Raw genomic sequence first — 13,552 nt, 5'->3', positions numbered from 1 at the left:
CTCTCGTCCGGCCTGCCGTTTCTGGGTCTGCGGCCGCGAGGGCTGCCGCCTCCGGCACGGCGCTCATGCTCTTTCGAGATGGAAAACTCGCACTTTCCACGGCCCCCTTCTCTGGGGATTGGCATCACTGTAGTTGTCGCTTGCCCCCAGGGTTAAAAGACCTTCCCTGTTTGGGCCATCTCGGATGATGTCACTTAATCCCTAACTGATGGTTTGCAGAATCCCTGTATATACGATAATGAAATTACACGATAAGTTGGGTAATTCAGTGAACGGTTGGTTGCTGGATAGAGGAAACAGACATTTAGCCCCTTGAATTCCTGCGCTGTGTTCTGCTTCAGAGGTCGTAGAGATCGTTTTCTTCCTAAAGTTAGCGTGTGGGCGAGCGCTGCTGTGTCTTGTGTGTGGCCGTGTACAAGATGGAGTGCCTGGTCACCTGCTTGTCATAGTGTGCTAGTTCTCACGTGCGTGGCAACCCCTTCCCTTTAGGAAGGGCATCCACAAGTCACGTGCTTGTGTTTGCTCTAAAAGCACCCGCAAATACCTAAGTAAGCTACGTGGTAAAGAACTTTGCCAAAAATCTCTATGTCCGGTAGTACCTTCTGGAACTGGACCCCTTCCTGTCTCTGTCCCCATTTCTCCTCTTGCTTCTTACCTAGGCCCCCCTTTCAGCTCCTCAAATGTGTCATTCTCACGTTTTGTGGCCGTGGGGCCTTGGTACATGTATTCCTTCTGCCAGGGACACCCGCCCTGACTTCAACTGACCCCTACTTAGGTCTCAGCTTTAAAGTTCATTTTTTCAGAAGGTGGGGCTCCTGGAGCCCCAGTTCTCCGTTTGGCCCTCCTGGTCACCCTGCATCTCTTTACGGCACTCATCACACCAGGCCTGGGTGTCCTCCCACCAGACGACAAGCTCTGTGGGTCATTGGGGCCCAAGAAAGTCGATGTTGAGGACCACAGACATGTGCCTTTTCTAAAGATGAGAGGCCAAGATATTCTTGCTTGTTGGGCATAAACTCACATTTTCACACGTGGTGCTATCTGAGGAGCGAATGGCACACGTGTATCTTGAGCCAGAAAGCAGCAGGAACCTGTGTGTCGCCGTTGGGGTTAGGATCAGAACACAGTCTTCTATCTTTGGCCTTTAAGATGCTGGATTTGTCCCTGGTGGGAAATTGTCGAGTCTCTTAGTGGACAAGCGCTACGGCGTTATGGACGTGGGTGAGCTCCGAGCGTCAAAACTCTAGGTATTTGTAGGTCAGTTTGTTTGTGTTGGTTTGGTTTGGTTTTGGTTTTTCTTGCTCTTCATGGAAGAGAAGATCATTCTTTCTGAAATGTAATTCCCAGTGGGGTCAAAACACATGCTGACTTTCCTTGTTCGGCCTGGCTGACACCTGCGGGCAAGGGGTGTCAGCTGGACACAGGGCACCAGTGACTTGGCAAAGCACAGCACTCCCCCCTTTCACGCCTGCCGGTCCTGGTGCCACGGGGAGAGCAGACTCATTTGCTACAATCTGATGTCTCTCAAATCTCTTGGTTCATGTCCCTTTGCTCGTTCAGGTCGCTTCCAGTACCCGGTCCCCTCCCAGAGTCATCTCGTCCTTACCCTGGGGTGAGGATTACTACAGAAGCCCTGGGGCGGCAGGGGCAGGAGGGGCGGGGCGCTCGTCTCCCTTATTTCTAGGCCGAGATCTGAGCATGGCTTCCTAGGAGCAGAGTTCTCTTCCACTCTGTGGTCCTCCTACGGCTGCCATATTTGTTTGCTTTAGCCGGACGCTTCTGGCGTCTGAGCTGTGGGGCGCATGAGACGCGCTGTAATAGATCATGCCTGGGTTGGGGGGGTATTGTCGCTCGGCGTCCTTTGAAGCAGCCTGTTGCTTGCCAGGTCCTGCGAACGCTCCCCAGGAGCCTCCTTAGTGTTAATGAGGAATGCGGGCCACTTCAGGACACGGCAGATGGAGAACTGGCTTCTTCTGATAGAGAGGAATCGCGTTAGCTGCCGCGTGGGGCTTTCCCCCTTCACACCGTTCCTTTTGCCATTTTGATTTATCATCCCAAGGTCCTTCTAACGGGGCCAGAAGACTGAAAATCTGGGAATTATGGTGTAACTACACAAAAGCACACAATTACGCCATTTCCTTTCCTGCTAGGGAGTCCCCCTGCACCCCATTTTCCTCCCTCTCTATGTCCTGTTATTAGGAACAGCTAAGGGTGTGTGTGCGTGTGTTTCTTTCATCTCAATTACAAACATCTAAAAGCAAGGAACTTTTTAATTTCGTGCTCTGTAGTCTTTCAGGGCCTGATACAGAGCTTTGTATGCTGTGGGGTCTCAGGCCGCGTGACCATGGTGACATGGAGACCGAGGTGGAAGGGGGGTCAGGCAGGAGGTACCCATTTGTGAAGGAAAGAGAGTCTTTGTACTTTTGAAATGTAATTTTTACGTTCTCTAGAAAATTAGATCTAAGAAGCAGCCAAAGTTAATAAGACGGTAAGGATTAGCAGGAAGGAGTCATCCGAGAGTTCAAAGCCGCTTTCCAGATTGAGCTAAGAAATCTGAGGAATCGGGTCTCAGATACGGGGTTACCTCCAGGACGTTTCCTCCTGTTTATGGTGCAGACCTCACCGTGGCTTTTAATGGCCATCATCACTTCGATGAGCTGATAGAGACACGCCGCTGGGTGATAGCAAACGGTGTCTCCAGGCGGCCTCTGGTTTTAAGGCTGGTCGTAGGCTTTCTGCTGGTACGCATGGTGCTCTCTGGTTGTCCCCTGGTTGTCCCCAGATGACCAGAGCACGGCCACCTCCCAGCAAGGAGAGGCACTTCCGGCTCCACCCCGGTGTGCTGGCCGCGTGCTCGTCGGAACACACCGCACTGTCCCTCTGAAGGTCCCCGAGTCACCTGTGCTGCTTTCCTCCACCGTCTCACTTTATTTCTTTTTTCGCTCGAAGTACAGTTTTGTCTGTGCAGTTCTTAATTTCCTCTCCTCCTGGGGCATCTCCATGTGCCAGGGGCCCAGGAGACAAAGGAGCGGGCCCGTCAGAGTCACGAGCGTGTCAATTCACAACCCAGAGTAAATGTACTTTCTCGGTTTTCTCTGGGGCATGTTTTTTAGGTAAAGTTTATCTTTCCACTTTATTTCCTCGTGTTAATGGCAAGATCATTTGGAGATTGCTGGCTGCTGACTCGGTTACGCTAACTCATGTTGCCAGTTTTTTGGCGGCCGCAGCCAAGATCTCTCGCCTCTGACAGCTTCTCCTTCCTCCTCTGATTACGCAGCCCAATCTGTCACCCGGACAACGGGGGCCCGTACCCCGCTGATGGCTTTCCACACACGGCAATAATGACTTTTGGCAGGCCAGAAAGGCGGCAGAGGCGAATTTGCTGCGTCCCTTGCTCAGAGAGCCGGCAGGCCCCCTCTCTCTGTTAGTAAAAGCACTTTGTGAGGTTCTTGGGTAAATAAATGAGTCATTTTAATCCAACTGACAGGCTGGCACCTGAGCAAGCTGCCTTCCATCTGTACTCCTTGGTCTCATGGAGGCAGCCAATTGTCGAGCCCAGGGCCTTCAAGGCCGCACCGTTGAGCGTCTTTCAGAACTGACTTTAGCGATTCTTTTGCCCTAATTAGGTTAAAGGGCTGCGGTGGGGCCGGATCTCAGTTCTGAAGGAGGGCGGAGGACCGGGGCCTTTGCTGAGTCTTAGCGGGTCGCGGTTTCTGTTGCTCTGGTACTGCTGCCGACGGCATGCCAGGTGGAGGGAGGGCGCCCCCGCTTCTCCCAGGGGCACGGGGTGCGAGCGGGGGACGGCGTCTGATTGCCGCCATGCCAGTGCTTGCTTTATCGTGAAACGAGTGAAGCACTTGGGTTGATAATTCTCGAAACACGGTTTGCATACACCGTCTCTTCTGGTCTTCACAGTGACCCCATGAGATAAATCGGGTAGGTCTTATAGTCGTTTTATGGGTGGGTAAACTGAGGCTCAGAGAGCTGGGCTGATACGCCCAGGTCACATAGCTGCTGAAGTCATACCGAAGTCCAGTTCTCTCTGTTCCTAGACAGGAAGACTGTTCCTTTCCCCCATTCTCTGTGGTAGCCCAGGCTCGGAGCGGAAGGAAGCACTTCCTTCCCCTCTCTGGATTAATTCTGAGCAGTGACTTCAGCTGGATTAATTCTGAGCAGTGACTGGCTGTCGGTGAGGTCCCCTGCCCCACCACAAGAAGTAGGGGGGCGGGGAAGACTGTGTCTCAGCCGGTGGTTTGAGCTGGATCACCCAGGTGAGAGACCCTGAACAGTCTCAATGACAAGCTGCTGGCATTCTTCCTAAGTCACTGTTTCATCGTGTCCGTACTCAGTGACTTTCATGAACATCATATGTTGTTTTAGTTTTGCCTGGTATTTTTTCTTTCTTTTTTCCTTTTTAGGTGAGGCAACCCTTGGTTGACCTCACAGATTGCAAGGACCTTATCAGCTTACAATCCCTTATTTTTTATTTTTACGCCTACAGCACCTGGTCTTCCTGGGTGGTCTCCCATCCAAGTACTAACCAGGCCCAACCCTGCTTAGCTTCCGAGATCAGACGGCATCGGGCTTGTTCAGGGTGGCATGGCCGTAGACTTTGCCTGTGTTTCTTGATTGAATATGCAAAGCCGACACGCATTAAATGTTTCACGAAGCCCACGTGAACCACTGTGGCAGCCCACAGACTGCACGCACCTCACACTGCAGAGCACTGGAACGAGATCCTTTCTCAACGGAGCTGAGCAGATTTAGGAGCCCCCAGTGTTTCTGACGCCAGCTGTGGTTGGCGTGGAAAGCAGCGTCCCTGCCTCTAGACAGAGAACACCCCAAACAGTGTTCTCAGAGGCGCCCGCTCCAGAACGTCGGCCTTTGCTTTCAGGGCTGTGGGGACCGTCTGAAAACACCTCGTGGTGGCTGACGCACTTTTAGTGCATTAAGCTCCTGCTTGACCCTTAATAAATGTGGCCTGGCCCCTGATCAGAGGGTGCCGGCCGCCGCAGGTGTGTCAGAGTGCAGGCTGCAGAATCCCGCCCCGCCCCCCGTGGTCCTTCTGGGGAGTTAGATGTTGCTGGGGGTATCTTCCTCGGGTCCTGCCTCTGAGCCTGGGGGATGCAGGGAGCGATCGTTTGAATGTGCTTCTTGCAGAAACTTTGCGTAGGGTTATTATTTTTCAAAAACTAATTATGCATAAGATTCTTAGCAGTGCCTGCAGTGACGGGAGAGGGAGGAGGGCTGGTCCTCACAGAAGAGCGCCCGCTCTCCCACAGAAGGGAGGGATGGACTTGGGAAGTCATCATTTGGCAGCCATCAGGGTAACAATCGAGCCGGACAAGCAGCACCAACAGATGCTAAACCCTCAGGCAAAGGTCCTGGGAAGCCGTCTGCGGGATTCACTCCTCCGTTCCCTTAATTACAAAGGCGAAAGGCACCTTCACAGTGGAGAGCGCTGGCAGACACCACTGACTCAGGTGGCTGGACGCGGCACCACCAGCGCAGGACAGGCTGCACTAGCGTGCCCCCCATGTGCCGCACTGGGAGGCACACAGCACCCTGACACCGTGTCTCTGCCAAAACGCCTCCCCCGGTCTCACCGTGAGGAAGTAGCGGGACAAACACGGGTCTGGGGTGGTCCTCAAGACGCCTGCGGACTTCAACATTGACGGTTATCAAAACAACACAGTGAGTAAAGGACAGGGGCGGCATTCTAGATGAAGGAACTCTAGAGGGGTGTGGCAAAACCTGCACGATCTGTGGTTCAGCCCTGGGTTGGGGAAGAAAAGCAGCTCCGAGAGTCGTCTTCAGTGCAGTTGGACAAGTCTGACTACGGACTGAACATTAGGAAGTAACGTTGTTCAACAGGAGACTCTTTAGGAGTGATGATGGCGTCGTGGTTCTGTAGAAGAATGTCCTTTTACCTGGGAGAAACGTGCCAAAGAGTTTAGGGGTCAAGTGCCGTGGCGTTTCCAGTGTACCTTCGGATGGTTCAGAAAACCGTGCCCGTGTGGAGAGCAGGAGAGCGCAGACGCGCCAGAAACCGGCCGCTGATGGGTCTCCGTGGCGGTGCGCAGGCGCCGCTCGCGTGCCACTCCTGTCTCCTCTGTAGGTTTAAATGTTTCAAAATAAAAACGTAGGGGAAATACATATTCATTGTTAAAAAACAAAACAACACAGAAAAATGCAAAAAGTGAAAATCACGAGAATCCCTCTGCCTAGAGATGACCACGGTTGACTTTTGAGAACGTCCTTCCAGGTGTTGGTTCTTAGTTTATCTGTGGATCTTCTGTCCGTTTATCCATCTGTTTAATGTGGTTTTTGGTTTTGTCTTGCTTTGTTTTTACCCTTCCTTTTTTTCCCTGAAGATTTTGGTGGCAGAAACCAGCCTATTTGTCTTTTAGGCTACCCCACATTTCAGATTTGCCTGACGGCGCCTGGCGGTGATGTTGAACTTGTTCCTGTCGCCCCCAGATTACCTCTAAACTAGCAGCCAGGTCTGGACCCTGGTTGGAGTCAGACTCTCAGGTCTTGCTTCTGTTTTGCCAGCAGTAGGTGATGCTCCGTACTTCCTGTTGCATGACAGCTGGCCATCTTACTTTTTCATTACGTCAGAACGTTCACATGGCCTCAGAGTCAAAGTCACAAAGGGCCGTTAGAGGAATCTGGCGTCCATCTGTTTCCCCTCTGCCCCGTTCTCCTCCTTCTTCTCTGGATAACTGTTTCGATGAGCTGGTGGGTTTTTCCCTCCATTTTTTTCTTTTGTTTTTTTTTTTTTGAAATTTGAGCGAATATATTTTATTTCCATTTCTTACACAAAAGCATACTGCTCGCACTTGAAATCGACACACTCAAGATTCTCCATGTCAGTACGTAGGAATCTTCATTCCTTCCGTGGCTGTATCATTCTCTGTTGTATGAGGTAGGTATTGCCATGTTTTTTTTCAACCTGTATCCTCCCAGACCTCCAGTTACGGATGGTGGTGAAACAGATACCCTCGTACATATGTCATCTTGTGTTTTTGCTGGCGTCCCTGTGGGTGGATTTCTAGGAGTGAGATTGTTCTGGGTCAGAGGGAGAAAGTGCATATATAATTTTGCTGGATATTAACCAAATTCTCCCGCTTTAAAGGGTTTCTCCCATTTTGCATTCCCACCGCAGCCCATGAAGGTACAGCATCTTTTCTGATGTTGGAACAGTATAATGTAATGTGGCCAAGGAATAATAGTTATTTTGAGGCTCAGTCGAGGTAACGCAGGTAAAGTGCTCCACAGTGTCCGGTGTGTAGGGAGCGCCTGGTAAATGTTGGCTGGCGACATCGTTGTTAGGAGTGTTAGCGAGTAGATGAATGCTAAGTGTAAATGATCGGTGAAGACCAGAAGATTCCCATTTTCTAGTCACTCTGCCAGAATGGCCAGAAACCAGAGAGCGGAGAGTCTTTGCTCTTTAGGTAGCGACCAGCTGAAAAGAAAAAATGGCTCTCCATTGCTTGAATGGCCTTCGTCTGCCTGGCTGCCCTTGACCTGCGTCTGATGTAGCAGGCCAGAGGGGCAGCCCCTACTCGATGCTTGCTGCTCTCTGAGGCCACGAAGCACAGACCTCAGAAAACGCTCCGCAACTCACCTCCACGAGGGACCACCTCGGAGTGATCTTCCAGAAGCCCTGTCGTCGTTAGCATCACCGATAGGGACGGGATGGGTGTAGTCACCTGTGAATGCACTCATTGTAGAGTGGGTTTCAGGTAAAATGTAATAGTGGAGCATGCCAGAAGTTTCCAGAGTTCTTCCACGGCGCAGCTGATAACAGCCTCTTGAAGCTCTCGGGCCGACCCGCAGGTGGTGTCTGGTGACGCGGGTCGTGACGGCCTCACCGGCGGGTTCCGTAGAACTCACCCCTGAATCAGAATTTTAACCACAAATGGACTTCAGTGGCTTCCTGGAGTTGTATGCCAACAGCTTTGTGGGGTGCAGGCACATTGGTGGGGGTGAGCCCTCGTGGTGTGCATTAGATTAGAACGGGTCTGTGACCCCCTAATCGTTCAGGAACTCAGTCCTAATCCCTATTCTTTTCTGTTTTGAAGGACGTTGCGGCTCGGGGCTTAGATCTCCCTCAAGTCACGTGGATTGTTCAGGTAATTTTCTTTTAAGTTGTTAAGGTGTGAGCTTGAGGCAGGAATGTATGATCGTGAGTAAATGCATTGGCTTTAACTAGAATAATTATTATTACCCTCTTGGGTGTTGCCCTGGTAACCAGGCAGCAACCAGCCTCCTCTGCACAGTCTCCCGACATCTCTCCTTAACCCAGCCCACCTCACCGCTGCAGCAAAACAGCCAGACTGTGCAGTCTCGGGAGGGAGGGGCAGGCTCCCCTGCTCCCAGACTAATGCATGTCACAGTGTCCGCAGTGACGGGAATTACCCAGGCCTCTCGGAGGCCTCACTGTCGGGGAGGAGATGGCCCAGCTGTCCTGAGATCCATGTCCTATACATTGACCCGCAGGGGGCAATTAAGTCCACGACAGCATCTTATACGTACCTCCGGCCTTAGACGCTTTGCCGGAGGGTACAGGTGTTCGCGCTAGTCCAGTGGTTTTAGATTTTACCTTTTTGTTAGCCTGCAGAGTGATGTTTTTAAGCCCTTCTGTGTAGGGACCAGGGGACACGTGCCCTGTTTACGTGAGTCATGGTTTATTCACATTTTAGTGGAATCGCATGCCTGTCACTGGCTAGGAAGTCTGAGCTGCTCACTGCAGATGGTCACTTTGCGACTGGAGGCATTGCGTCGTCTTTCCCGCTGGCCACAGAGCAAATTAAAGACAAGACGAGAATCATTTTAACGTGCGGAAGGCTAGACACATCAAATTGACCATTTAGAGCCTTTTTATAATGTGAATATTGATTAGTTTAATGTGCCTGGCCTCCCATATATCTATCATACTTGTCTTGGTCCTCGGACCTTTGATTTGTGTAGCAGCAAAGGCCAAAAAAGAGAAAGAATGAACATACGGCCAGTAAGTTTTAATGGTGACAGAGTTATTGCCACAGAGAACGTCAGATGCTCTGCATCTTTCCTCCTGCTGAGTTCCAGAGTCGGCCCCCTTCCCTGAGTCAGGGATGCTGTGCCTGGGAGCAGCAGCGTTTCCCTGTGTGAAGGGAGCTGCCTCTTGACTGCCCTGCAGCTCCGCCCCACTGGGACTGAGTGGAGCCACAGCTTGGTGGCGGGGCCCAGCCCCAGGGTCCCAGCCGCAGAGCCGAATGCTGGGATGGCAGTAACCAGCCCCATCCTCCTTACCCTGCCCAGCGTCTTCCGTGGCCTCACCCCCACTGCTTTGTCTGCCACGGAAGTAGGCCAAGGTCTTGTGGTCATCCGCGGAAGTTTGCCCCCACCTGCCGACGTTTTCACCTTGCACAGTCACCTTGGTGAAAAGATGCAAATAGGAAAATGAAGAGACCTGTGGAGAAGTAAAATTAAAAAGGAGATACTGGGACGAGAAGACATCTCGTTTATCTGAAACTTGGCCACCGTTCACGTTTGCGCGTCAGAGCCCTGTTACTCCGGCGAAGCCAGGAGTCTCGGGGTTGACTGACTTCTCCTTGCGACTGTGTTGGGGTAACTGGAGCCCCAGGATTTAAGCCTTGGGATACCTGGAGGCAGGTGAGGGGTATCGCACTTGCAATGAACGGCAGTCCCTTGATCTGTGAACACCTTCATTCCTGTCGCCCTCTTTAGTACAACGCTCCGTCTTCGCCGGCTGAGTACGTCCACCGGGTTGGGAGAACTGCCCGCATTGGCTGCCGGGGGAGCAGCCTGCTCATTTTGGCTCCTTCGGAGGCAGAATATGTCAACTCGTTGGCTTCTCACAAAATCAAGTGAGTCAGAAACCTGAACGGGGTTTCGGCTGATCTCACCTAATTAACTTTCTGTCGCTTTTTATAGTGGATGGGCCTTGTAAGCTGATGAAGCACCATTAACCCTTGTGATCGCTAAAGGAGTCCCAGAATAGCCAGTGGCAAAAACTAACACCCTTAGTGCCATCAGCACGTGACAGTTCTCATCGCGTTGCCAGGCTAGGTCAGAGCGATCTGCTGCACTTCATTTTCCTTGTAGGCGGAGGTCCGTGTCTCGTGCCTCTGACTGTGAGATAAGCATGCACAGCCATCACAGCCAGCTTCTTGAGGCTCTTTTTTATTCACAATTTTAATTTCTTACAATTAATATTTTGTACCGCTAAAGCGGATTTGTCTTTGGAAAAAATACTTTTAACTCATCACACAACTCCCCTCCCCCCAGGAAAATAAACCCCGGGGAGGACGGGGCGGGGGGCCACTGTCGCTGAGAAGCGGTTGCCACGTGCACCGCACACTCACAGGTGAGACCGGCCGCCGTCTCGTACGTGCCTGGCGGGTGGCGGCGCCTCCCGTTCCCTGGCGTGAGGCCCCCGGTTCTCGTCCTGGGTCACAGAGCACAGAGCAGCAGGACTCGGCAGCATGGCAGCCCAGTTAGGGCTCCCATCAAGCCCCGACTTCACCCAGGAAAGACCGGGAAGGCAGGTAGGGGGACAGCCACGCCTCCGCCCAGCCGAGGGTCACCGTGGTGAAGCGCAGAGCATTCCTGGGCCCAGCAGTGACTCAGTTGTCATGTTGTCGTGAAACCTCTGACACCTGAGGGCACGGGGCATGCAGCTTTTCACACGGGCCCACTTTCTGGAGTTCCTTCTCAGACGCAGCACAGTGACGCCTGAGGTGTTTTGGGGCGGAAAGAGCTGCGTCTGTCCAGGCAGAGGGTCCGGGGGACAGCGGGCCCGTCGGCCATGCGGGTCTCACTCCCTGGCCAGGCCCGCATGTTAGGTAAAGCACCGAGGCTAGCACAGGACCCCTCCCTGGAGTACAGAGCTGGGACAGTCGCTGCCTTCTGCATCGGGGCCTGATCTGGGGACCACAGGACCCAGCGCAGGCCATCCACCTGGGGACATGTATGTGGCTGTCCCCACGGCTCCCCGCAGAGCTCTCCCGTCACCCTGGTCCACATTCTTTCCGGGCTGCTGGTGTGAACTTTCACAGACTACGGCGTGTTCAGAAAACCCACCCACCGCCTTCAGTGTTGGGGGGCGGGGACCCACTCCCCACAAGTCCGGTACCAGTTTCCAGTGGGCTAACGTAGGGGTGGGTGGCGGTTTCTTTAATGTGCCTTCAGTGGAGAGGGTGGCTTTTTTGGTGGGGAGACATGTGCGTTTTATCTCACGGGAGAAATCCCATGTTGATGTCGCAGTCGCTTTTCACCCAGAGCTTCATCCCCAGCCGGATTCGGTTCCCGGGGGCTGGCCGGCTGGGCCTCGTCTTCGCGGCCCTTCCAAGCGTCTGGGCTGGCACCTGACCTGGCAGTGGTTCTCCAGAAGTTCTGGGGCTTAGAACGAGACCCCACTTCCCTTACCCCGTCCTCACCAGCTGCGAGCTCGTCACGACACTGCAGCTGCTTTTCTCTGTCACGAGCATTTGCATAGCTGTGGAAGGTGTTTTCAGATCGTGTGTCCTCATCCCACCACGGGAAGTGCAGACCCCCTTCCCTCACGGCTTCCTTCCTCCTTCCGAGCTGCGCCCGCAGACTCACCTCGCCCCGTTCCTCCCGCCCACAGCTTTCCAATGTCACCCGTGCTCGTCCACTGTGACGTGATCTCCTTCTCAGGAAGGCGGGTGGTAACGGCGAGGTGGTCATCGTCCAGCACCGGCGTTACCGGCCTGGGTGCCTCTGCCTCGCCCGGCTTCGTAACTTTTCTCAAACAAGTCAGATTCATTGCTCTGACAGGTTCAGATATAAACCTGAAATTGAAAAGGGAAAACAGTAACTAGGTCATTGCGAAGTATTAGCGAGCCAAGTGTATTTTAAAGGTACAGAAAGGACACACACCTTCTGTGGTGACCGCATCTGGACGTGGATCGTGCCAGCGGCGCTTGCGGAAAAGTCCACATAACGTCCACGTCCACGCGGGCTCAGATCCATGCTGGTGTGTTGCACGCGGGCAGGCGCTGCGTGTCCCCACTTCTGCTGGAGGAAGGGCTGCGGGTTGGGTGTCTCTGTAGAGACTGTCCTTTGACACAGTACACAAATTAAAGCTAGTAAGGGCAGAGTGTGCTGTGGAAAGAAGCCTTTTTGGAACCCAAGAGGTACCCCTGCATATTTTTTTAAAAGGAAAAGGAAACGTGTGTGGGTTCTGTGCTGAAAGCCTGCGGGCCAACCAGCGGGGTGCGGAGGTGGCTGCTGAGTCGCGGGAGACTTGGGAAGGCAGGCCGGGGCTCCGGGCAGCAAGGGCATCACAGCAAATTGCCGCCTGCTGCCATACTCCGCGCGGCGGAACTCACCCTGACAATTTAATTTAGCAGACAGGCATCGAGACGGGTGCCCTGAGCCCTGAGCCCTGAGCCCCTGAGCGGGGCACCTCTGTCTAGTGCTCAGAGCTTGTTTCCACATCCTTTTGACATCTTTGTGTTTGCCAACCTCTTAATGGTTCCCACTTCTTATTTAAATGTATTTCTAATGAAAGTCATCATTGGTTTATTAAAATGTAAATGCTTCATCAAAACGTGTGTTTCTTAGATCAGGCTTAAGACAGTTCTCTGAATTTATTTATTTGTCTCTGTCGTTTCATCGTAAGGTGGGATGATTCAGATATGTTGATAGAACCATAAATAAGCAGACTGGATTTGCTTTGTTCCCCAGAAGCGATGGTTTCTTAGAATAAGAGGAAGACCCTTTTAGATTGTGAGTCGCCCCAGTTCCCTCTCAAGTCCTGTTTACTTAGGGTGACTGGTCCCCCAGCATCGTCCTGTGGACACACGCAGCACACCAGCTGGGCCCTGGCCAGCATGTGAGCACGCCCGTGCGTTTGAGGAGACCTGGCTTTCTTGGCATATTTAGTTCTTTGTATTCCTGACTGTGGATGACATTATCCGTTTTCTTTTCCCCCAGCTTCAAGATTTGACCCCAAGTTCTTATGTTTCTTTTACTTTTTTTTTGTATTTCTCTTTCATTTTTCCTCAAGGGAAAAAGTGAGAAATAGAGGCGAGTCAGGTAGACAAAGGAAAAGAAAGGATCGGGCTGCGTTTTCACCTTCCTTCACATACCCAGGCATAAATAAGAGGCGAATTCAGTGGCCATAACATTCCTCTCTCATGTGAAGAATAGATCTTCCATGAAATACGAGCATCCCCCCAACGCCTACCCTGTCGGTACACGCTCTGCTTCCCGGTTGACTCTTTCCGCTGTAAAAAAGATTTGGCGTCTCCATAGGGCTTCGAGCTGCGGCAGAGGAGGAATGTTGGAGGGGGGCTGGGGGTGTTCCGCGAGGCGGTGACACATTTCAGGTAAATAGCTGTCAGGGACCTGAGATCTCATTCATAGCTTTGTCAGAGTAACCTTCGGGGGAGAGGCGGGGAGTTCTCTTGTCCCACGTGAGAGGTTGCCATTCGTGTTTTAATTTGCTGTTACATTTTGAAAAAAAATAACAACTTACAAGGAAGTCGTTTATCTTTTTATGATCTGATTTTCGCCC

General features: G+C 52.4%; 1 protein-coding gene and 1 non-coding gene across 2 annotated transcripts in view; one reads left to right on the top strand and one right to left on the bottom strand.

The window, feature by feature from the left end:
- DDX31 (DEAD-box helicase 31) overlaps window positions 1-13,552 on the top strand; it is a 67,014-nt gene that overhangs the window by 23,753 nt on the left and 29,709 nt on the right. The window contains exons 15-16 of the mRNA XM_006918079.3: window positions 8,088-8,138; window positions 9,736-9,875. Of these exons, the coding sequence (XP_006918141.1) occupies window positions 8,088-8,138; window positions 9,736-9,875 (191 nt within the window). The remainder of the gene's footprint in view (window positions 1-8,087; window positions 8,139-9,735; window positions 9,876-13,552) is intronic.
- Window positions 4,493-4,611, bottom strand: LOC112484830. Its single transcript, XR_003048240.1, has one exon. It is a non-coding gene; the product is annotated as a 5S ribosomal RNA (ribosomal RNA).

This window comes from Pteropus alecto, unplaced genomic scaffold, assembly GCF_000325575.1.
Source record: "Pteropus alecto unplaced genomic scaffold, ASM32557v1 scaffold67, whole genome shotgun sequence".
NCBI classification, from domain to species: domain Eukaryota; kingdom Metazoa; phylum Chordata; class Mammalia; order Chiroptera; family Pteropodidae; genus Pteropus; species Pteropus alecto.
Note: the sequence above shows the minus strand (reverse complement) of the source record. Positions and strands in the feature narration are given on the sequence as shown.